Here is a 23499-nt window from a genome sequence, read left to right on the forward strand (position 1 = left end):
TAGAGGCACATAATCTATTTGGGAAGACAGTGTAAAACTATTGGTTATGTCTAGTATGATAAGTACTATGAGATAGGAATTTACAGATTAAGGTGGAAGCATGGAGGAGAAATGCCTGGATATTCATTCATTCATTCATTCATTCATTCATTTGAGACATACTGATTGAGTTCCTGCTTTATGCCAATTTCTTTTCTAGGTGTGGGGGATACAATGAGGAACTTTCATGGAACTCAGTCTCCAGGGGAGGCTGACATTAATCAAATAATCCCAAACAAAAGTGGAAGGTACAAAATTGCTATTGTGCCAAGTGTTCTCTCTGAAAACTTATAAAAAAGAATGAAACAAAACTTTGATCTAAATTTGGATTCCAAGGATGATTTCCATGAAGAAGTATGGGAAATTTGAAGGCTCAGTAAAGTTTAATTAGGGAGTCATTGGAGGTATGGTGTAGAGTAGAGGTTGGGGAAGGTGTTCCAGATTAGGTGAATAGTTTATGCATAGCTGTTGAGAGACTGACCACAGAAACCTTATAGCCCTTTTCTTCAGAGAAAATGAAGATTTTAAGATGGAGATTACATTACTGATTTTGCATTCTGAAAAGAGGCTTCTGGCTACATTATGAAGATTGAATTGTAGAGAGGAAGGAAGGGATGTGAGAAGTTGTGAAATTATAGTAGTGCAGGCTAGAGATGGTTTCACTTAACTTAAGTGGCAGTGGATAGGGAAAGAAGTGATGGATTGAACATCTATTAAAGAAGTAAGGTTAAAAGGGCTCAAGGGCACCTAGGTGGTCAATTGGTTAAGCATTTGACTCTTGATATATATCAGCTCAGGTCATGATCTCACAGTTCCGTGAGTTTGAGCCCCCGTGTCAGGCTCTGTGTTGGTATTCTCTCTCTCTCTCTCTCTCTCTCTCTCTCCCTCTGTCTCTCTCTCTCTCTCTCTCTCTCTGCCTCTCCCCATCCCTCAAATAAATAAATAAATAAACTTTAAAAGAAAGTTAAGAGAGCTCAGTGATGGATTGGATTTGGGATAATGTGGTGAGGTAAAGGAGAGGTGAAAATGGCTTGAGCAGGATAAGTACAAACAAAGCCATATTGGAAACATCTTGGTAAAACTATGAAATACTAAACCCAAGGAAAATATTTAAAAGAAGTTGCACTTGATTTTGTCAGATATATAATGACATTATTGTTACATAAAAGAAAGCCATAATTTTAGAGGTGCATATGGTATGGGTGAAGTGGCATAATATCTGTGATTTCCTTTAAAACATTTCAGTGAAGGGAAAAAAAAGAAAGATGAAGCAAATTCTTGATAATTATTGAGCCTAGGAGATGGTTATACAGGAGTGCATTATAGTCTTCTCTCCACTTTCTGAAAATTTAAAACTTTTCATGGTTAATAGAGCAACCAGAGAGAAAAGAAATATCACCTATTAAGAATGGAATGACAGATGGACTTCTCATCAGTGAAAATAGAGTTCCCTACATAGTGTAACATATACTTTCAAAGTGTTGAAAGTTAAAGTCATGGTCTACTTCTAGTCTCACAAATTATTAATTATGAGTAAAGGCAAAATATAGACATTTTCAGACAAAAAGGACTGGTCATTTTCTATTTAAAGACCAGTGTGAAAAGACTGACCACAGGATATACCCTAGAAAGAAGGAAATTTAACTTAGAAAAAAAAAAGCAATGGTGAAGCAAGGAATTGGTAAACCTGTTGGTAAATTTAAATAAGCGTCACCTATAAAATAATAATAATGACTAACTTTGTTGGTTTTATTTTATTTTATTATGTTTTTAATTTTATTTTTTATTTTTTAAAATTTACATCCAAATTAGCATATAGTGAAACAATGATTTCAGGAGTAGATTCCTTAGTTCCGCTTACCCATTTAGCCCATCCCCCCTCCCATGACCCCTCCAGCAACCCTCAGATTGTTCTCCATATTTATGAGTCTCTTCTGTTTTGTCCCCCTCCCTGTTTTTATATTATTTTTGCTTCCCTTCCCTTATGTTCATCTGTTTTGTCTCTTAAAGTCCTCATATGAGTGAAGTCATATGATTTTTGTCTTTCTCTGACTAATTTCACTTAGCATAATACCCTCCGGTTCCATCCACATAGTTGCAAATAGCAAGATTTCATTCTTTTTGATCGCCGAGTAATACTCCATTGTATGTATGTGTGTGTGTGTGTATATATATATATATATATATATATATATATATATGTATATATATATATATATATATATATATATATATATATACACACCACATTTTCTTTATCCATTCATCCATCAATGGACATTTGGGCTCTTTCCATACTTTGGCTATTGTTGATAGTGCTGCTATAAACATGGGGATGCATATGTCCCTTCGAAACAGCACACCTGTATCCTGTGGGTAAATTCCTAGTATGCAATTGCTGGGTTGTAGGGTAGTTCTATTTTTAATTTTTTGAGGAACCTTCATACTGTTTTCCAGAGTGGCTGCACCAGTTTGCATTCCCACCAGCAGTGCAAAAGGGATCCTCTTTCTCTGCATCCTCACCAACATCTGTTGTTGCCTGAGTTGTTAATGTTAGCCATTCTGACAGGTGTAAGGTGGTATCTCATTGTGGTTTTCATTTGTATTTCCCTGATATTGAGTGATGTAGAGAATTTTTTCATGTGTCGGTTGGCCATCTGGATGTCTTCCTTGGAGAATTGTCTATTCGTGTCTTTTGCCCATTTCTTCACTGGATTATTTGCTTTTGGGTGTTTGATAAGTTCATTATGGATTTTGGATACTAACTCTTTATCTGATATGTCATTTGCAAATATCTTCTCCCATTCCGTCGGTTGCCTTTTAGTTTTGCTTATTGTTTCCTTCGCTGTGCAGAAGCTTTTTATTTTGATGAGGTCCTAGTAGTTCACTTTTGCTTTTGTTTCCCTTGCCTCCAGAGACGTGTTGAGTAAGAAGTTGCTGCGGCCAAGATCAAAGAGGTTTTTGCCTGCTTTCTCCTTGAGGATTTTGATGGCTTCCTGTCTTACATTGAGGTCTTTAATCCATTTTGAGTTTATTTTTGTGTATGGTGTAAGAAAGTGGTCCAGGTTCATTTTTCTGTATGTCGCTGTTCAGTTTTCCCAGCACCACTTGCTGAAGAGACTGTCTTCATTCCATTGGATATTCTTTCCTCTTTGTCAAAGATTATTGGCCATACGTTTGTGGGTTCATTTCTGGGTTCTCATTTCTGTTCCATTGATCTGAGTGTCTGTTCTTGTGCCGGTACCATACTGTATTGATGATTACAGCTTTGTAGTATAGCTTGAAGTCTGGGATTATGATGCCTTCTGCTTTGGTTTTCTTTTTCAAGATTGCTTTGGCTATTCGGGGTCTTTTCTGGTTCCATACAAATTTTAGGATTATTTGTTCTAGTTCTGTGAAGAATGCTGGTGTTACTTTGATAGGGTTACAATATTTGTTCTTCCTATCCAGGAGCCTGGAATCTTTTTCCATTTTTTTGTGTCTTCTTCAATTTCTTTCATAAGCTTTCTATAGTTTTCAGTGTATAGGTTTTTCACCTCTTTGGTTAGATTTATTCCTATGTATTTTATGGTTTTTGGTGCAATTGTAAATGGGATCGATTCCTTGATTTCTCTTCCTGTTGCTTCATTGTTGGTGTATAGGAATGCAACCGATTTCTGTGCATTGATTTTATATCCTGCAACTTTGCTGAATTCATGAATCAATTCTAGCAGGTTTTTTTGGTGGAATCTTTAGGGTTTTCCATATAGAGTATCATGTCATCTGCAAAGAGTGAAAGTTTGACCTCCTCCTGGCCGATTTGGATGCCTTTTATTTCTTTGTGTTGTCTGATTGCAGAGGCTAAGACTTCCAATACTATGTTGAATAATGGCAGTGAGAGTGGACATCCCGGTCTTGTTCCTGACCTTAGGGGGAAAGCTCTCAGTTTTTCTCCATTGAGGATGATATTAGCATTGTGTCGTTCATACGTGGTTTTTATGAGCTCGAGGTATGCTCCTTCTATCCCTACTTTCTTGAGGGCTTTTATCAAGAAAGGATGGTATATTTTGTGAAATGCTTTCTCTGAACTATTGAGAGGATCATGTGGTTCTTGTCCTTTCTTTTATTGATGTGATGAATCACGTTAATTGTTTTGCAGATTTTGAACAAGCCCTGCATCCCAGGTATGAATCCCGCTTGGTTGTGGTTAATAATTTTTTTAATGTGTTGTTGGATCCGGTTGGCTAATATCTTGTTAAGGATTTTTTCATCCATGTTCATCAAGGAAATTGGTCTATAGTTCTCCTTTTTAGTGGGGTCTCTGTCTGGTTTGGAATCAAGGTAATGTGGCTTTATAGAAAGAGTTTGGAAGTTTTCCTTCCATTTCTATTTTTTGAAACAGCTTCAAGAGAATAGGTGTTAACTCTTCCTTAAATGTTTGGTAGAATTCCCCTGGAAAGCCATCTGGCCCTGGACTCTTGTTTTTTGGCAGATTTTTGATTACTGGTCCGATTTCCTTACTGGTTATGGGTCTGTTCAAATTTTGTATTTCTTCCTGTTTCAGTTTTGGTAGTGTATATGTTTCTAGGAATTTGTCCATTTGTTCCAGATTGCCCATTTTGTTCGCATATAATTGCTCATAATATTCTGTTATTATTGTTTTTATTTCTGCTGTGTTGGTTGTGATCTCTCCTCTTCCATTTTTGATTGTATTTATTTGGGTCCTTTCCTTTTTCTTTTTGATCAAACTGGCTACAGGTTTATCAATTTTGTTAATTCTTTCAAAGAACCAGCTTCTGGTTTCATTGATCTATTCTACTGTTTTTTGTTTTGTTTTGTTTTGTTTTGTTTTTGGTTTCGGTAGCATTAATTTCTGCTCTAATCTTTATTATTTCCTGTCTTCTGCTGGTTTTGGGTTTTATTTGCTGTTCTTTTTCCAGCTCCTTAAGGTGTAAAGTTAGGTTGTATATCTGAGATCTTTCTTCCTTCTTAGGAAGGCCTGGATTGCTATATACTTTCTTCTTATGACTGCCTATGCTGTGTCCCAGAGGTTTTGGGTTGTGGTGTTATCATTTTCATTGACTTCTATATACTTTTTAATTTCCTCTTTAACTGCTTGGTAAGCCCATTCATTCTTTAGTAGGATGTTCTTCAGTCTCCAAGTATTTGTTACCTTTCCAAATTTGTTCTTGTGGTTGATTTCGAGTTTCATAGTGTTGTGGTCTGAAAATATGCACGGTATGATCTCATTCTTTTTGTACTTACTTAGGACTGATTTGTGTGCCAGTATATGGTCTGTTCTGGAGAACGTTCCATGTGCACTGGAGAAGAATGTATATTCCACTGCTTTAGGATGAAATGTTCTGAATATATCTGTTAAGTCCATCTGGTCCAGTGTGTCATTCAAAGCCATTGTTTCCTTGTTGACTTTTTGATTAGATGATCTGTCCATTGCTGTGAGTGGGTTGTTGAAATCTCCTACTATTATGGTATTACTATCAATGAGTTTCTTTATGTTTGTGATTAATTGATTTATATATTTGGGTTCTCTCACATTTGGTGCATAAATGTTTACAATTGTTAGGTCTTCTTGGTCTATAGACCTCTTGATTACGATGTAATGCCCTTCTGCATCTCTTGATACAGTCTTTATTTTAAAGTTTAGATTGTCTGATGTAAGTATGGCTACTCCGGCTTTCTTTTGTTGACTATTAGCATGATAAATGGTTCTCCATCCCCTTATTTTCAATCTGAAGGTGTCTTTAGGTCTAAAGTGGGTCTCTTTAAACAGCATATAGATGGATCTTGTTAACTTTGTTGCTTTTAAAAATGAGTTGTAACTATAGTGTAATAGGAGAATGAACATATGTAACAGCTAATATATGTACTAGGTACTTCTCTAAGCCCTTTCCTTATATGACTACTTTAATTCTCATAATTCTCAAGCAATTATTTTAAAAATTTTTATTGTTAACTTTATTTCTCAGATGAGAGAACTGCTGCGGACACATAATCAGTAACTTGCCCATTAAATATTACTAAGAGGTGGAGCAAGGACCCAGATCCAGGTCGTCTAGCTTTAGACCTACCTATTCACGTGACAACACACTGTACTGAATGTATAGTGTATCAGGTCCTTGTTTTGAAGGCATGTAGAGATATGAATTAACATTAGACTCTGTAAAGTCATTATACATTAACATTTAAGTGCAACCACTGAATGAGTAGATATAAATACAATATACAATTTCTAAATGAATTAAAGGATAAACATGGAATAAAGAAAACCTGATCTAATAGAAAGCAGGAATGAAGAAAAAGAAGCACAGAATCCAAATATATATATTTGTATATGTGTGTGTGTGTGTGAGTGTGTATATATATACACTCACACACACACACACATATATTTACACTGAATTTGCTTATTAAAATATGGATGAGTAAAATTCAGAAAAGAAATAAAATCTGATGCTATGCTTAAGAAAATTCATCTTAAATATAAAGCCCCAAATTCTCCACATAGAAGGAAGAGAGTAATGTTATTTAGTAAAATAGATTTTAAGGCATTAGCATTATTGAGGCTAAAATTATAGAAGGATTTAACCTGGAAGACACAAACCTATATGAAACAAATAATATTGGCTTAAAATATATGAGGCAAATAAATGGGCAGAACTACAGATGGACCAAGTCCAAGTTAATGGACTTGTGGAAGATTTTAACAGCTTTCTCAGAAACATGAAGCAAAAACCTAACAGATTTAGAAGATTTAGACAATACAAAATTAATCTAACTAGTATATTTAGAATCATATACCTACAGTTTAGAGGTTAAACATTGTTTTCAAGCATCCATATCAGTTATGTACAAAATTCACCAATTACTAGTCTACACAATATCTGAAGCAATACCGAGAATCTGTATCAAACAGGCCGTGCTTTTGGCAATAAAGTTAGGTTGTGAAAATAAAAAGATAACCTAAAAATCATGTACATTAGGAAGTTAAATACATATTTCTAAATAACTTATGGGTCAAATAGGAAGTTATTAAATTTAGAAATTAATGAAAAATGAAAATACCGCTTATTCAACTTCATGGGATGCAATAGAACTATACTTAGAACAGCCTTGAAGGATGTTGTATATAAGGTCATATTTAAAACATGAATTGAAGAGTTCAGAGAAATAAGAGTATAATGAAAGAAATTATCTGACAGTCTTAATTAAGAGAAAGGGAATATATAAACATTATTAGAATGGAAATGACTATAGATAAGGGAGGGATTTTAAAAACAATGTTATGAAGAATTTCATGCTTATGCTTTTTAAATCTTAGATGATATGCATAGTTTTAAGAAAAATATAAATTATCAATAGCCATAGTGATATTGAATCACTAATCAAAAATCTATTCTCTAAACAGAAAACTACCAGGTTTATACAGTTTTATAGGTATGTTCCACCAACTATTTGGGAAAAGTTAGATCTTTCTCTCTGTCTATCTATCTATCTATCTTTCTATCTAAGTATAGTTGATACACAATTTTACATTAGTTTCAGATGTACAACATGGTGATTCAGCAACTCTATACATTATGCTATGCTCACAAGTGTAGCTACCATCTGTAACCATACAACACTATTACAATACCATAGCCTATATTCCCTATGCTATGCCTTTTATTCCCATGACTTATTCATTCCAAAACTGAAGACTGTATCTCTAACTTCCCTTCACCCATTCTGCCTATTCTCCCAAGTGACTCTCTGGCAACCACCAGTTTGTTCTCTGGATTTATAGGTCTGTTTCTGCTTTTTAAGTTACATCTTATCTTAAACAAAGAGGAAAAGTTCCCAGCTTGTCTAAGTAGATTGTCTTCTCCCTCTCCCTCTGCCCAGGAAAGCAAACAGTTTAACACTAGAAAATTTATTACTATAATTCACTGCCTTAACAGAACACAGGAAAGAAGAAACATGTTATCTGAATAGATGTGATGAAAGCATTAGAAAAATCCAACACTATTCATGTTACAATTCTTGGCAAACAATGAATAGAAGGGAATTTCCTTATCTTGCAGCAAGAATTATAGTTGGTAGTGAAACAATAGAAGCATTCCAAATACAGTAAAAAATAAGATAAGGATGCCTTCTTTCACTCTCCTCTTTGGCATTGTTCTAGGAATCCTGACTGAGACAAGCCAATGCAAAACAATACAGTAAAACTATTAAAATTAACTCAGAAACTTGGCTTGTTTCCAAGCCATTTTACAAAAATCAGTAAGTGGCTGATATCAAAATAATAGATCAGAAATATGATTTTTCAAATACTATTCACAGTGACAACAAACCATAAGGTATCTAGAAATAAAATCTAATAGAAGATGTGCAAGGCTTTTACCATGAAACTTAAAAGTGGGGTAAAGACTGAAATAATCAAGAGATATTCCATGGGCATGGATGTTAAGATGTAATGTTTGAAGATGTCAAATTAACATGCAAATCTAGTGCAATTTTAGCAAAATCCCCAACAGGATTTTGTGTATAAGTGTGGAAAATCATCCTAAAATTCATATAGAATAATAAGGAAGTTTTGGAAAAGAATAAGATCAGTGTCTTATTAGGCCTCACATTTAGTTTTAGTGATTACACAATGTGCTGTTGGCATGATAATTGGCATACTGACCAATAACAGAAATGGTAGAGATCCAAGTATATGTGACTTGGTGTATGCAGAGGGGCATTATAAATCAGTGGGAAAGACAAGGCTCTTCAACTAATATTACTGAGACAATTGATTATCCACATAGGAAAAAAATGAGATCTGTATTTCACATCATTCACACAAATATATTCCACCTGAATTAAAGCTCTGCCTTTGAATAGCAGAAGTTTAAAAACTTTAGAAGAAAATATAAGAAAAATATCTTTTTGACCTTGAGAGCAGTGAAAGACTTCTTTAAAGAGACCCAGAAAAGAAAAACCCTAAAGGGAACATTTTATATTTGACTACATTAAAAGTAAAGCATTCTATTTGATCAGAGACATAGTGTACAAGGCTAGCACAGACTCGGAGAAGATTTGTGCAAATCCTATACTGGCAAATGATTACTGTCCAGAATATGCAAAGGATGACTTCAGATCATGAGAAAAAAAATAAACAATCCATTAGAACAATGGGCAAAGGAACAGGGCAGTTCGCAGAAGAAAATATAATAGCCAGGAAACATATAAAGTGATGTTCGACATTACCATTATCAGGAAGACGCAAATTACAACTAATAATGAGACACCATTTCATACCCGTTGATTAACAAACATTTCAAAATGCAAAATTTGGTGAAGACGTGGGGAAGCAAACTGTCACACATTGCTGGTGGGATGTAAATTGGCACTCTTTTGAATAGAAGTAAAACAGAACTAAAGGACAAATATAACATGAATTGGAAATATACTGAAGTATGTCATGATGTGGTTAATTCCAGAATGGGAAAAGGGGGTGTGTTACTTCAAGGGAATTGTAATGTTTTACTTGTTGAAAAATGTCCAAAGAAAATGTGAAAAAAGCACACCAGCATTATTTAAATCTGTTTGGGGTACTAGGATAATGTATTTTCGTACCGTACTTTTCCATATGATTGGAATATTTTGCAGTTTCCTTAGAGAAAGAGTTGAGATGTTTGAGGACTGAATCAGTGGTTTTCAGGACACTGATAAGTGGCTCTTCTCTTTCCCCCCAGAAATCTGTATCCACATTGCTCACATCCTCACCTACTTCATATTTTAACTCAAATATCACCTTCTCAGTGAGGTTCTCTCTGGCCTTTGACATTTCCTTACTCCTTTCTCTGGTGTGTGTGTGTGTGTGTGTGTGTGTGTGTGTGTGTTGAGCTCTTACTATTATTTAACATACATGCTATATATTTGTATTTATCTCACTTACTTAGCTCTCCAGGGTGGGGATTTCTATCTGTTTGGTTCACTTCTATATCCACAGTGCCTAGATGAGGGTCTGGCACCAAATAAATATCTGTTAAATGAGTGAATGAACAAATGAATTCTGGGTTCTGGTCCTAGATGGGAGAAAGCTACTTGAATCATTGAAAGATACAGGTGAGCAGAGGGGGCAGGCAGGAGTGTGTTTGAACTGGATAGTTGATTTGGAGAGGAAGGTGGCATATGTAAAAGTGAGGTCAGCAGGCACTTGGAAATCAGGGAATGAAAGGACAGATGAGCCAAACCAAATTGGAACTGAATCCAACTAAGCACTGAGCTCCTGTATGTACAAATAGATGTACTTGGCTATCAGTCTTGCTGAAGAAATTTGACCAGTCATAAAATAGATAGCTTAATAAGGAAATTCTCTATATTTATTCTATGTCATTTAAGAAAGATAACTGCAATTCAATTAACTACAAAAGAAGTACTCTATCTCAGAGAGGGATTAAAAGCTACTGTTTTATCTATAGTCTGTGACGGTATTAAATAACTTTTACCGGTTTCCAAACATTGGACTTGACTCATCTATTGTTTATCATTTATTGTGCAGGGAAGAAAGAAAGATTAGTTGTTAGAGTTAAAAATAATACCAGCCATGTTGAATGTATATTCATTGAAGATTCTGATGCTGAAAGAGATTTAAGGAATAAAGATATATATGTCTTCCTATGTGTGAGGCTTTTGCTAAATATTTCTCTCAAGGCCTGAGGTTTGCTTGCTGTGGAGCCGAATGAACAAAAGGTTGTTCAGGTGACTCTAGGCCAATTGTTCCTCAACTTTAGTATACACGTGATTCAATTGGCAAGTTTATCAAAATGGAGATTTTAGGACTCCTACCGGAGAGAGGTGATTCAGAGTTTCTGGGAGTGTGTGGGCCCAGGAATATGAATTTTAAACGGTTACCCCCAGGTGATTCTGATGCAAAGCAGAATGCAACAACAGTTGGAAGAAAATTGCTGTAGATGATTCTAACTTTTACTCAAGTATCTTGCTTTTGTGTGGTGTGTACCAGATATATGCAGTAATGTGTTGGGTGCTTGGTAATAATGTGTGAGCAGAATAAGTGTGCCAACATCAGCAGTTTGAAAGCTGTAAATAATATGCCTGCAACGGAAAGAGCAGCACACAAATAAATACAAGGTGTGTTCCTACAAGAAGCTGAAAATCTACACAAAAAGGCATATTTACTGGTGGGAAAATTTAAAAAGGTATGAAGTATTAATTTCCTATTACTATTGTAAGGAATTACCGTAAACTTAGTGACTTAACACAAATTTATTTTCTTATTGTCCCAGGGGTTAGAAATTCAAAATGAGTCTTATGGGACTGAAACTGAAATGTTAGCAGAGCTGGTTCCTTCTGGAGGCTCTAGACGATGACATAGTCCTTGCCTTTCCAGCTTCTAAAACTGTCTTCCTTATGTTCTGGGGTTCATGGCATCCTGAGGTTTCTCTCCATTTCTGCCATCCTATTGCATTCTCCTTTTCTGTAGTCAAAACTCCCTCTGCCTCCCTCTTACAAGGACATTTGTGATTACATTTAGGACCCACCCAAATAATCCAGGATAATCTTCTCATCTCAGAGTTTTTGATTTAATCACAACTGTGAAGTCCCTTTAGGTAACATTCACAGGTTCTAAGGATTAAGACGTGGTGTCCTGGGGGCCATTATTCAGCCTACCGCAGGTGTATTAGAAACATGCGACAACAGCTGCCTGAATATAGCAAAGCTGTGTCCTTTCTCTGAAGTCTCTGTAAGTAAATGGAACTTGTAAGCTCCATAGTGAACTAGTAAATACTGTGCTTAGTATATAAATGTGAAGTGATTTACAAGAAGAGACTATACAGGTTTCCACAGTGCTAATTTCCTTGCCTGAAGGAAAATGTAGTTGGAAGGTGTAATCAATCTATTATAACAGCGTTTTAGTGCTGGAACGGACAAGGACCTTCAAAGTTTATTGCCATTTTATGGGAGTCAGCAACATGTTGTTAGTCCCTACTGGGTGAATGGCACTGTATCAGACATGGTAAGGTGAAAGGAGAGATTGGAAAGATGGACACAATACTTAAAGACTTGTCCTGCTGAGAGATGAGACAAGCTCTTCAAATATAGAGAGTCTATGACCCTATAGAATAAAGGCCACTAGTCCAAAAGGAACCCTGTATATGTAGCAGACCTGTCTCAGAATCCTTAGGCAAACTCTGTGAAGGTGGAGGGAGCAAAATACAAGCAAGGAAAGGCCATCAGAGCAACTTTATCAGTGACGGTATTCTGGAGTCTCCTTACGACAGTGTCTGATACCAAGTGGAATGGAGTATAAGGCTGGTCTTCGGCCTCTTTAAAGGTGTTTTAGTCATTGTTCTCGGAATATCTGTCTTATGGACCTGTGGCATGGATTCCATGGTAAGACTCCCAGAGAGGCTCTAATATTTGTTTCCGTGGTGTGTTCTGTTCAAATGGTACGTTTTGAAGTAGTTGTGGTTTTGCTATTACCATGTACCTCATGCTTCACAGAGTACTGGGATTTTACTACCTATCCATCCCCAATTCTAAACTCTGCTCCTTCCCAGAATGAGTTCTTTGACTATGGTGATAGAGACTGCCTATTAGGCTGTTCTTGCTATAGAAGCTACAGAACAAACTTTTCACCTGTAATATGCTTTTCTACTCATTAGTCTTCCTTTCTCAACAAGTCTTACGTTCCATTGCCTAAATAATCTCCCTTTGTCTTTTCCAGTCATATTACTCTGCCACAGACCCTGAAGTGGCTCTCAGTTTCTCAGAGCCACAGCCAAGACTCCTCACTCAAGATGTCCAGGCTTTACCAGTGCCCGTACCCTGGGCCTGGACCACCTGCCTTAGCCAGGCCAGCTCCTGCCCCCGGCCCCTCCTGGCCTCCTCTTTATGTTTATTGACATGTATGTCTGAGCACTGGTTCCTTGCTTCTGTCAGAATTTTGTGTGTATTTATTTCCCTTTTGCTTTGCCAAAAAAAAAAAAAAAAGTTACTGTCTGAATTGTAAATAAGGCTAATACTCTTGGGCTTTTAGTTTCTTGTTTACAACATCCTTTCCTCTTTGTATCAATATATTTGTCTTCTACATAGTGCTGAAAGCGCCTGCTCCCTTCTCTCTGGCTTGTTCTGTTTTATTGATTTGTATGGTGAACACCCAAAGAAAATTATATTCACATAGGTGAATTAATTCAGCTTTATTGGCGGAGAATTTAGTGACAACCACATTGTCGTTTTGCAGTTGGTAAAGAAAGGGACTGAGTTTTCAGATAGGCAAAAGGAAAAGTGAATTTATTACTGTTATGGTAGTGATATTTTACAGCCATACAATAATCACTGTGTCTTCCAAAGTTCCTAATGTACTCCTGCAGTGTGAAATTTTCTCAGGGAAGGACTCTGGCAAACCAGAAGGTTTGTTTGACTTTAATACACTAAATTACAAATGTCAAATCAGAGAAAATGTTACTCGGTTCGTTATTGAACAGGTGCACCGCTATTGTAAATGTTTTCTTTTTTTCTTCTTTGCTGTTTGGTATAACTACACACTGTTTCACATAATTATATAGCAGCTACTACAATTCACTTTTAACACAGCAAATAATTAAAACAACCTAGAATAAAGGCTTATACACAGAGAAATTTAGTCTCATTGTCCTTTAAAGTGACTCAATGACTGTAAAAAACCTCTTCAAATTTTTCATCTATAAAATCAGAAGATACAGCTAACTTCATAGTTATTCTACAGATATTTTGTGAAGATAAATGAGAAAATCTATGAATTATTTCAAATTATTAGAAGAATGTCTCCAGGATTTTTTAGTGTATGATTTTAAAACATTTCTGACAATTGCATATGTTTGCTTACAGGGTTTGCATTATATTACAACTATAAATGTATTTTTACCTTCCCTTTGAAAGTTTAATACAATGAAAGATAAATGTTACATGTAAGAATTTGAATAATTGCTTGCTTTCCTATACTTCCATGCTGCTCTGTCCCTGTTCTGATCAGTCACCATCTCTGTGAAGAGGATTTTTCTGAAGAGCCAGTGTAAATTAGATCCACTTTATTATTTTCAACCATAAGACTTTGTTGCTGCATTTCCCCACTGGACTGAAAGCTCTTTGAAAAGAGATTATGTCCCTTTTGCTTACCTGTGGACACTCAGCATGTGAACAGTGGCTTGACTGCTAATAGATGCTCATTAAATATTAACTGAATAAATAAATGCCCCGTTGATGAAATCCTTAATCAGTCTTTGATGTTCTTATTATAAATTGCACAGCTATCAGAGACAAAGTCAGTTTAAATTTACCCAAAGTACCCTTCCATTGTGAGTCCCTTTCAAAGGATATTCTATCCCAATGATGGCAAATATCTGATACCAGTGCCACTTTTCCTATCCTTAAGAGCACAGATGGCATTTCACAGATCATGGCACTTTCTCCTTCCAGGTGCAGATGTGGTCTCAGAGTTCATCCCTATGTGTCCTCTAAGCAGACACTCTCAGTTGTTAGGAGAGTTGAAAAGTCATTGACGTCCCTACTTTTGTGACAAAGGAATTTGAGATAACTGCCTTTATCCCCTTCATTTTCCCCCTTCATTGATTAAAATACCTAAAATCCTATAAAAAGATGAAACAAATATACTTTAAATGTACTGAGTCCATGAAACTCCAAGGTAAAGGCCAGTGAGTACAAAAGACACCACCCTTGGACACCTATTTTGGGCATTCAAGTGTTCTAAGAGATCAAAAATATGTAACTCCTGTATCTTAGTTCATTGCTGTGATGTATTATTACACAGGTGGTAACAAAATTTTGAATATTTTTCAAACGCCAACCTCTTATATTCCATTTTGGCTACTAAAGTTATTTCTGTCTAATCACTACCAAGCTCATAGACAGTTATATAGGAAGAAACAAGGAACTCTCAAGAGTAGCAGATGTTAGCTGAGCAGGTGGTATGTATGTATTTCCATCGGAAGTGAAAGATACAAAGGATTAAAGCCCTGAGAATATTAAAGAAAACCTTTCATTATTTTATTCTCAAAATAAGGGGACTAGATGAGAAGAATTGAGGTATACCAATCTCTCAGGTGTAATATATATATAATGATAAACTATTACCTTCAGAAGGAACTTTGAGCCAAGACCTGGAAAAGTTAACTGACTTTTACAAGTTGACAGAAGTAGTTAGGGAGAAAGCTGTGTTTCACATCCCTGTGTATTCCTAGCATAGTATCCCTTCCATTGGACTAAATGGGCAGTTTGGTTTATACTGGTTGTTGGACGAAGTTCTGCAGAGGGAAAGAGAAACCCTAGGAAGCGATTTACATTTTTAGAGCTGGGCTCTTATCCTGGAATGTCAGAAAATGCAAATAAGCAGGTGTAATAAAATTACATTTCATTGCTTTTGAGTGGTAACTATATTTATGAAGACTTAGTTTCTATGTTACAATTAAGTAGAACTTTGTTACTCTAACATAAGAAAACAACTGATTTTTTTTTTTTTGCGCCATAAAATGAATTATTGTACAGCAAACTTCTGACTAACCACACAAGAATTATCCAGTTGGTGAAATATTTTTTTAATGTTTATTTATTTTTGAGAGTGAGAGAGTGACAGAACACAAGTGGGGGAGAAGGAGAGAAAGAGGGAGCCACAGAATCCAAAGCACAGATCCTGATGTGGGGCTCAAACTCACAAACTGTGAGATCATGACCTGAGCCAAAGTCAGATGCTTAACTGACTGAGGCACCCAGGCACCCCAGTTGGTGAAATATTTTGAACTAGTCCCCCCTATCCTCCAACTGGGTCTCATTTGTTCCAACAGAGCACTGGTGTGAGATGGGTACAGACAAGGTGAATGACTGTCCTTATGTGAGAATGTGACTATAACTGGATTAACTTGGTAACTAAAGGACTTGTTAGATAGAATGTTAGGACTAGTTGAATAAATCCATTTCTCTGCATCCCTACTACCATCTCTCCAGTCCAAACCATAATTATCTTTTATTAGGACTTCTATAATAGTCTAACTCATTTCCTTGTATTTGTTCCTAGTCCCTTCTAACCCATCATCTATACTGCAGTGATGGAATCTGTTTTTTTTTTTTTTTTTTGCTTTATGTTTCAGTGACACTTTTCCTTGCCGTAATATTTTTTTGTCTTTTTCTGCCTTTGAAATGAGCTCTCAATTATAAAAAATATCAAAGCAGATTAAAAAATTCCAGTTCTTGGCACACTATGAAGTTCACAAGTGAAGACAGATAGCAGCCACATGTGGCAAGAGGTGGGAAGTAATTAAAGTAGTGGTTACAAATGTTCACAGGAAGCTAAAACTGTCCAACAGGTTGTGCCCATATGTTAGCACAGGTTAGAGTAGTCAGTACCTGAGTGTGTGGCCTCAGTGTGTTTGGATTCAGATTGTACAACACAATACAATTTCTTCCAGTTAAGAGTTCTTGGCTTACATCAATCCCAGGTTGGCTGGAGGGCACTGGGATGATATCATCTATTTAACACATCCCACCACCCACCTCCCCTCTGGTAACCATCAGGCTGTTCTCTGTAGTTAAGTCTGTTTCTTGGTTTGCCTCTCTCTCTCTCTCTCTCTCTTTCCCTTTGCTTATTCATTTTGATTCTTAAAAGCACGTATGAGTGAAATTATATGGTATTTGTCTTTCTCTGACTGACTTATTTTGCTTAGCATTATACTCTCTAGTGCCATCCATGTCATTGCAAATGGCAAGATTTGATTCTTTTTGATGGCTGAGTAATTTTCCATTATATACATATGATATATATGATATATATTATCTATATATCTATATCATCTATCTATATCTATGTCATCTATCTATATGTGTATCTATATTGTAGATAATGCTATAAATATCAGGGTACATGTATCCCTTGAATTAGTATTTTTGTATTCTTTGGATAAATACCTAGTGGTGCAATTGCTGGATAATAGGATAGTTCTATTTTTCACTTTTTGAGGAAAACATACTGTTTTCCAGAGTGGGTGCATTAGTTTGCATTCCCATCAACATTGTAAAAGGGTTACCCTTTCTCCACAACCTCGCCAACACCTATTATTTCTTGTGTTGTTGATTTTATCCATTCTGACAGGTATCAGGTGATGTCTTTTCCAGGGTCTTTTCTGGTTCCATATAAATTTTAGAATTGTTTGTTCTAGCTCTGAAAAAAAATTCTGGTCTTATTTTGATAGGGATTGCATTAAAAAGTCCAAAATTGTGATGCCTCCAGCTTTGCTTTTCTTTTTCAAAGTTGCTTTGGTTATTCAGGATCTTTTGTGGTTTAGTACAAATTTTAGGATTGTTATAGCTTTGTGACAAATGATGTTGGTGTTTTGATAGGGATTGCATTAAATTTGTAGATTGTTTTGGGTAGTATAGACATTTTAACAATATTTGTTCTTCCAATCTATGAACACAGAATGTTTGTTCACTTTTTGTATGTGTCATCTTCAATTTCTTTCATCAGTGTTTTATAGTTTTCAGAGTGTAGGTCTTTCATCCCTGATTTGGTTTATTCCTAGGTATCTTATTATTTTTGGTGCAATTATAAATGGGATTGATTCCTTAATTTCTCTTTGCAGTGATGTAATTTGTTAAAACCTAGTTCTGAACATGTCATTTTGTGGCTTAAAATCTTGCCTGTGCCCATAGTATTAAATTAATATCCTAAAGTTTGGTTTATAGGCCTTTCTTTAATGTGGTTTAAAGTTTCTTTTTACTTCTTTAGTGTCATCTGTTACTATATGTCTCCTCACATTTCTCATTTTGTCTGGGCAGGCTTAACAAGCAGCTCCCGATTATTCCACCTGGCGTAGGTCACTGATGTGGTCTTTCTGAAATGCAAAAGTAATTTTACCATTTTCTGGCTTAATATTCACCAATTAAATACCATAATTATTATAATAAAGTGCCAATATTTATTATTAATTTTAAAATCATTTATTATTTGGTCAACATTGTTGCCTTAGCACATAATGTTACTTTGGTCTGGGATGTCACTCTCCACTTGGTAGCTTACTACATCCAACTTATCTTTCAAGATGTAGGTGAAACATCCCCTCCCCTGAGAATCTCACAGTGTTATTAAAGGATTCCTATTGTATACTCCCTTAGGACATGCATATACCTGTGAAATTCATTCATTCATCAAAGTTTTATTGAATGTCTACTATGTACAAGGCCTTTGACAAGTAAATTAAACAAAATATTTTTACCTAAAATAATGGCACTTTTATGCAGTTAGAACTAATAGATAAAAATCTTTGTTCTCAAGCAACTTACATTCTTGGAAAAAAAGCAGCAAGAAACAAAATGAATACGTAAAACATATATTTTGTTAAATGGTGGTAAGTTTTATAGGAAACAATAAAGTAAGGAAGGAGGATAGAGAGTCCTGGAGCAGGAGACTCAAATAATAGAAAATCAGAAAGAAGAGATATTTGGACAAGTATCTAAAGGAGAAGAGGGAATAAGCCCTGGAGATAGATATCTAAGGGAAAATTCAAAAACCTTTATGGAAGAATCTCTGGAATATGTGAAGAATGCCAAGGAAGCTAGTGTATGAGTTGAGTAAAGTTAATGTGGAGCAAAGTAGTAGAAAATCAGCCAAAGAGGTTCAGAGGGCTAGATTTTTTAGGAATTTTGAGGCCCTTATAAAAACTTGGGCTGTTACTCTGAATGAGATGGCAGGTCACTGGAGGAGGAAAGGCAGAAGAGTGATATTCATTTGAAAGGAATATTTGGTTGCTGTGTAGAGAACAGACTGAAGGGAGTGGGGATGAGACATCAGTAGGAAACTAGAGCACTCATCTACCTAAGAAATGAAGGAAGCTTGAAGCAGGTTGGTAGTGGTAGAGTTGTGAGAAGTGGTTGGAGTCTGGATATGTTTTTAAGGTAGAGCCAAAGGATATGATAACAGATTGAACATGGAATGTAAGAGAAAGAGGGAAACAAGGATAATACTGAGGTATTGGACTTAAGTAGCTGGATGGAAAATCTTTAAGGGGAACAGTGTGTTGTTGGGGGGGTAGGGTGACAGAAAGGAGGGAGAAGAAGGAGGAGGCTGAGGAGGAGAGAAGAGAGGAGAGAACTCTGGTATCCATTTTCAAACATGTTAAGTTTGAGATGCCTATTAGATATCCAAGTGCAGATGGCCAATGGACAGCTGGATTAACGAGTCTGGAATTCTGGAATTATGGGGTAGGTCTTTATCATCTAGTTGATATTTATAACCATGAGATTAGTGTTACCACCGAGATACTGAACATAGACAGAAAAGTGAAGATGTCTGTGGATTGACACCCTGGACTTATCAAAATTAAGTAATGAGAGGTATGAGGCTGCAGTGGAATCAGTGAGGAGACTGAGAAGGAGTGGTTAACAAGATAGAAGGAAAAATAAGATGGAAGCCAAGGAAAGAAAATGGTTCAAGGAGGGGAAATGATTGTGTCAAATGCCGGTGATAAGTTAAGCATGTTGAAGACTAGAATTGGTCTGTTGAGTTTGGCATTCTGAAACTGTTAGTGATTTTGATGAAAACGCTTGTTGTATATAGTGGGGATGAATCCTGTTGCTGTATAGCAGAAATGAAAGCTTTATGGCAGTAAGTTCAAGAAAGACTAGAAGCGGATAGCATAGCTAGGCAACCACCCTACTTACACTTATTATCTCAGGGCTGTTTTCATTCTCAAAAGTGTTCCGGTTTGGATATTAACTTATGTGTTCATACTAACTATATGGAAAATTTTCAATGGGCATTGCTGGAAACGATAGCTGTAGGAACTGTGCTCAATAAAGATTTTTTGTTTGAAAACACAGTAAGTGATACAGACTATTTGCTAATGAAAATGATCCAATATGCAGGCATAAATTGGTCATGTGGGAATAAAGAGAAGTTTGGGCATGATGCTTTTGAAAAGGTGAGAAGAGACAGAATGTGGGGGTTTTAGCCTTATGTAGGAGCTTAGTTAATCCTCTATAATGGGGGAGGCAGAGTACACTGTTCCATTGCTTACATTATATTTTTGTTGTGGATTTGTTTGTTTTCCACATATTATAAACCTCCTAAGGGTAGTAAGTGTAAATGTCTTGTTCATTTTGTGGTAAGACTTTTTATTATTCTATTTCTATTCCTTAGTATAATACCTGGAACACAGCAGGTGTGCAATAAATGTTTGAATGAGCAACTGTGGTCACCATGCGCAGCCTGCATATGTTTTATCTTCTCACTCAGATTGGATTATTTCCATCAACTCTTGACAACCAGATTGATTTAATTGTGTTTCTCCTGTCTGGGCCTACAGATAGCTTGACTAACTGGTAGAGTTGATTGACAGGAATGCCTGTGTTTCTACCAAAATCGATGCTTCCTGGGAGTAAAATCAGTGACCTTTTGCTGCATCATTTTGCAGTGGTCCTGGTTATGGTTTCAACATGGATTACTATTTATTTCACCTTGAACCTTCTTAAAGCTATCTACTCTTCCCCAGAATACTTTGTTATTTTAGTTTTCCATTCATATGGCATTTATCATTATCTGTTGTTATTATCTAACCTACCTAATACATGGGAAGCTCTTTGAAGATGGGCATTCCATCTTCATTGGTTTTTTTCTCAAAATGCTTTGTACCATCTCTGGTTAGAAAACATGTCTTCTTCATCACTAAGTTAAAAATCCTTTGTCCAGGCCCTGGTGCGAATTAGATGCCAAATAAATATTTGTGGAGTGAATGACTGCGTGAATGAATGATTACTGTCTGTGATGTATGCTTATGATGCACAGACCAGATCTCCTTTCCTGTTTGATATGTCTACCCCCAGCTTTTCATTGCTCTGCTCCTAGTAGTTGACACCTAAAATCTTTTCTGAAGGACTATCTTTGGGCCACTGGAGCTGCATCACATAGATGCTCCAAGAATAAGTTCTTGGGATTTTATGCCTTCTCCTTGCTAACCAGTATCTGATGACTGAATATAAGAGTATGGAGGTCTAACTATCATACCTCAATGCAGTGCAAACTTGCAATCGCAATTTATACTCTAGAGCTCCCTGTGGGATCAGGCTGAGGCCAAGACTTTACCTCAAATTGCACACACATTTGCTTGGCTTATTAGCCTCCCTTATCTCACTTCCTTGTTCTCTCATAGGTTTCTCCTAAGAACACTTCCTTAGCGGGTGACTTGTATGCTCCCTCTTTCCTTAGAGTCTGCTTATTGGGAACTTTACTTAAGGCAGTGCATGTTTATAGTGAGTTGAGTCAGGGTCAGGGAATCGTATTCACTATCTCTCTAAGAGTCTTAAGTTGTGCTGTTGTAGTCAGTTCCTCCTGAGAGTTTTTGGTTTTATGTTACTGCCAACCAAAACTGTAGGTGACTGTGAACCAAGTTTGATATTTGATTTCATTGTTGGGTTGAGAAGTAGATTCACTATTTCAGTAAATAATTGTCATTGAATTTAGTAAATATCTTATTGAATTACAGGTCTTTCTAATATCAAGTCAGGATGCATTTTTCTTAACTTTCTACTCTTTTTGTTTATATACATCTCTGTTCTCTCCTTAAGTGAGGATGACAGTTAATTGTATAATCAATTTTTATATGATTGAGTGTCACTTTCTTTTGTCTTCCTGTTGAATATAAATATCCATTTCCACATACTCAGCAAACCATTTATTTATCTTTTTTTTTTTTTTTTAGTAATTTGAGAAGAACACAAACTCCTCTATCTATAAAATAGGATTGGAAGTAATGTGTTTTAGAACTTAAAAGCACTTTAGTCAACACCTTCATTTTATAAGTGAGAACACTTGAGGCCCAAAGAGCTTAAGTAATTTGTTCAATATCCCCCAGCTTGCTTAGTGGCAGAGCAGGACTAACACCCAACTCCCAGCCTGCTGTCTTCTCTACTGCTCCACAAATACACATATATCTTATTCACAGAATTGATATGAGGATTAGGGGCCACATCTGTGAAAAACAGATTTAGCCTTTGGAAAGAAAGATGCTGGATAGCTTTATGAAATCTTTATGAAAACTAATCTCATTTTAACCTTTTCTGTACAATTGTTAGTTTTGTTCAGTTTTATGTTATTTGCCTCAGGCTTCTTTTTGGCCGAGGACTAGATAATATACAATGCTTGATTTAAAAATCAATATTAAGTATCCGAATTGTGTTAGAGATAGGAAACACTTCAGCTGGTTTTGAAGCTGGGAGCCGTTGCAGACGGCCTTCCAGCATGGCGATTATTTATGTACATGAAAAGTTTGCGATTCCTACTTTGCATACTGGGGATAAGGACAGTTGGTTCCAAAGAAAAGAAGGAAGCACAAATTATATTTTGTTCAGCCTGGTGATACTTCCAAAGCTTGATGCAATGTGTCTTTAACAAACCATGAATTTTCTTTCCTGCGGAGCTACCATATCCTGCCTACTTACAGCATTGTCAGGGAACCATTATACTAATCCACCGTACCTTCATATCTCCAGCAAGCACATGTAAGTGATAACTCGAATATTTATTTTGATGCAAGGTGTATAAATCTTCTCTATGTCATCTTGTAAAGCAAGGAAATTGTGACTTGCTCAACTTGGTTACTTTAATTGTTCAAGTTTGGTTCTTTCAGCTACAGCGTGCTTTGATATATGAATAAGAATACTGTTTAATTTTTGTAGTATTCAAAGTGATTTGTGCAGATTCATATATGCAGGGAAGATAAAACTTGAATACCAAAAGGCTAATGTAGCTTTTATATATATTTTTAATTAGGTACGATTATATGCAAGACCTGATGCTATCAGAAGAGGATCTGGGGACTATGCTCTCCATATAACAAAGAGATTAATAGAATTTTATGAAGACTACTTTAAAGTGCCCTATTCCTTGCCAAAACTAGGTAAGTATTTTCATGGTTATTTTATTGGAAGGGATCCTTGAAGGTGGAAATTTTTCTTCGTGCATTTATTTCAGATGTGAAAATTCCAAGAGTATACGTTAGAGAAGATGAGCATGAGAAAACTATTTCTTCTGAAGAGGTAAAATAAAACCTAGTGTTTCTTAGGTCTTGCCAAGAAGTTTTCATAGGAATTAAGAAAGGCATTGTGTAAGTTTAGGTTTCCAAAAGATAACCACGTAGCTATAATTTGTTGAATATGTACTGTGGAGAGGTGCTTGCCAGCATCTCATTTAATCCTCACGGCTACTGGATGGGTAGATACTGTTAGAACATTTTTCACCCAAGGGACTTGACATCCAGGGAATATTTCATTCATCCAGGCAGCCAATAAGTGGAGGAGCTGGGATTTCAAGTTAAATCTTGATGACTCCCAGAACTCTTCAATATTTTACACTGAGAAGACACTCATTATTTTCTTTTTCCTAATTCTCAGATGTTGGATCTCAATGTATTAATTGTCCCTCACATTATT

The 23499-nt window shown here is 36.0% G+C and overlaps 1 protein-coding gene across 1 annotated transcript in view; it reads left to right on the forward strand.

Annotated features, from left to right (window-relative positions):
- The window catches only part of TRHDE (thyrotropin releasing hormone degrading enzyme), a 378437-nt gene that overhangs the window by 88979 nt on the left and 265959 nt on the right, over positions 1-23499 (forward strand). Inside the window, exon 3 of the mRNA XM_007082254.3 lies at positions 22841-22967. Within this exon, the coding sequence (XP_007082316.3) occupies positions 22841-22967 (127 nt within the window). The remainder of the gene's footprint in view (positions 1-22840; positions 22968-23499) is intronic.

The sequence above is a fragment of the Panthera tigris genome, chromosome B4 (genome assembly GCF_018350195.1).
Source record: "Panthera tigris isolate Pti1 chromosome B4, P.tigris_Pti1_mat1.1, whole genome shotgun sequence".
NCBI lineage: Eukaryota > Metazoa > Chordata > Mammalia > Carnivora > Felidae > Panthera > Panthera tigris.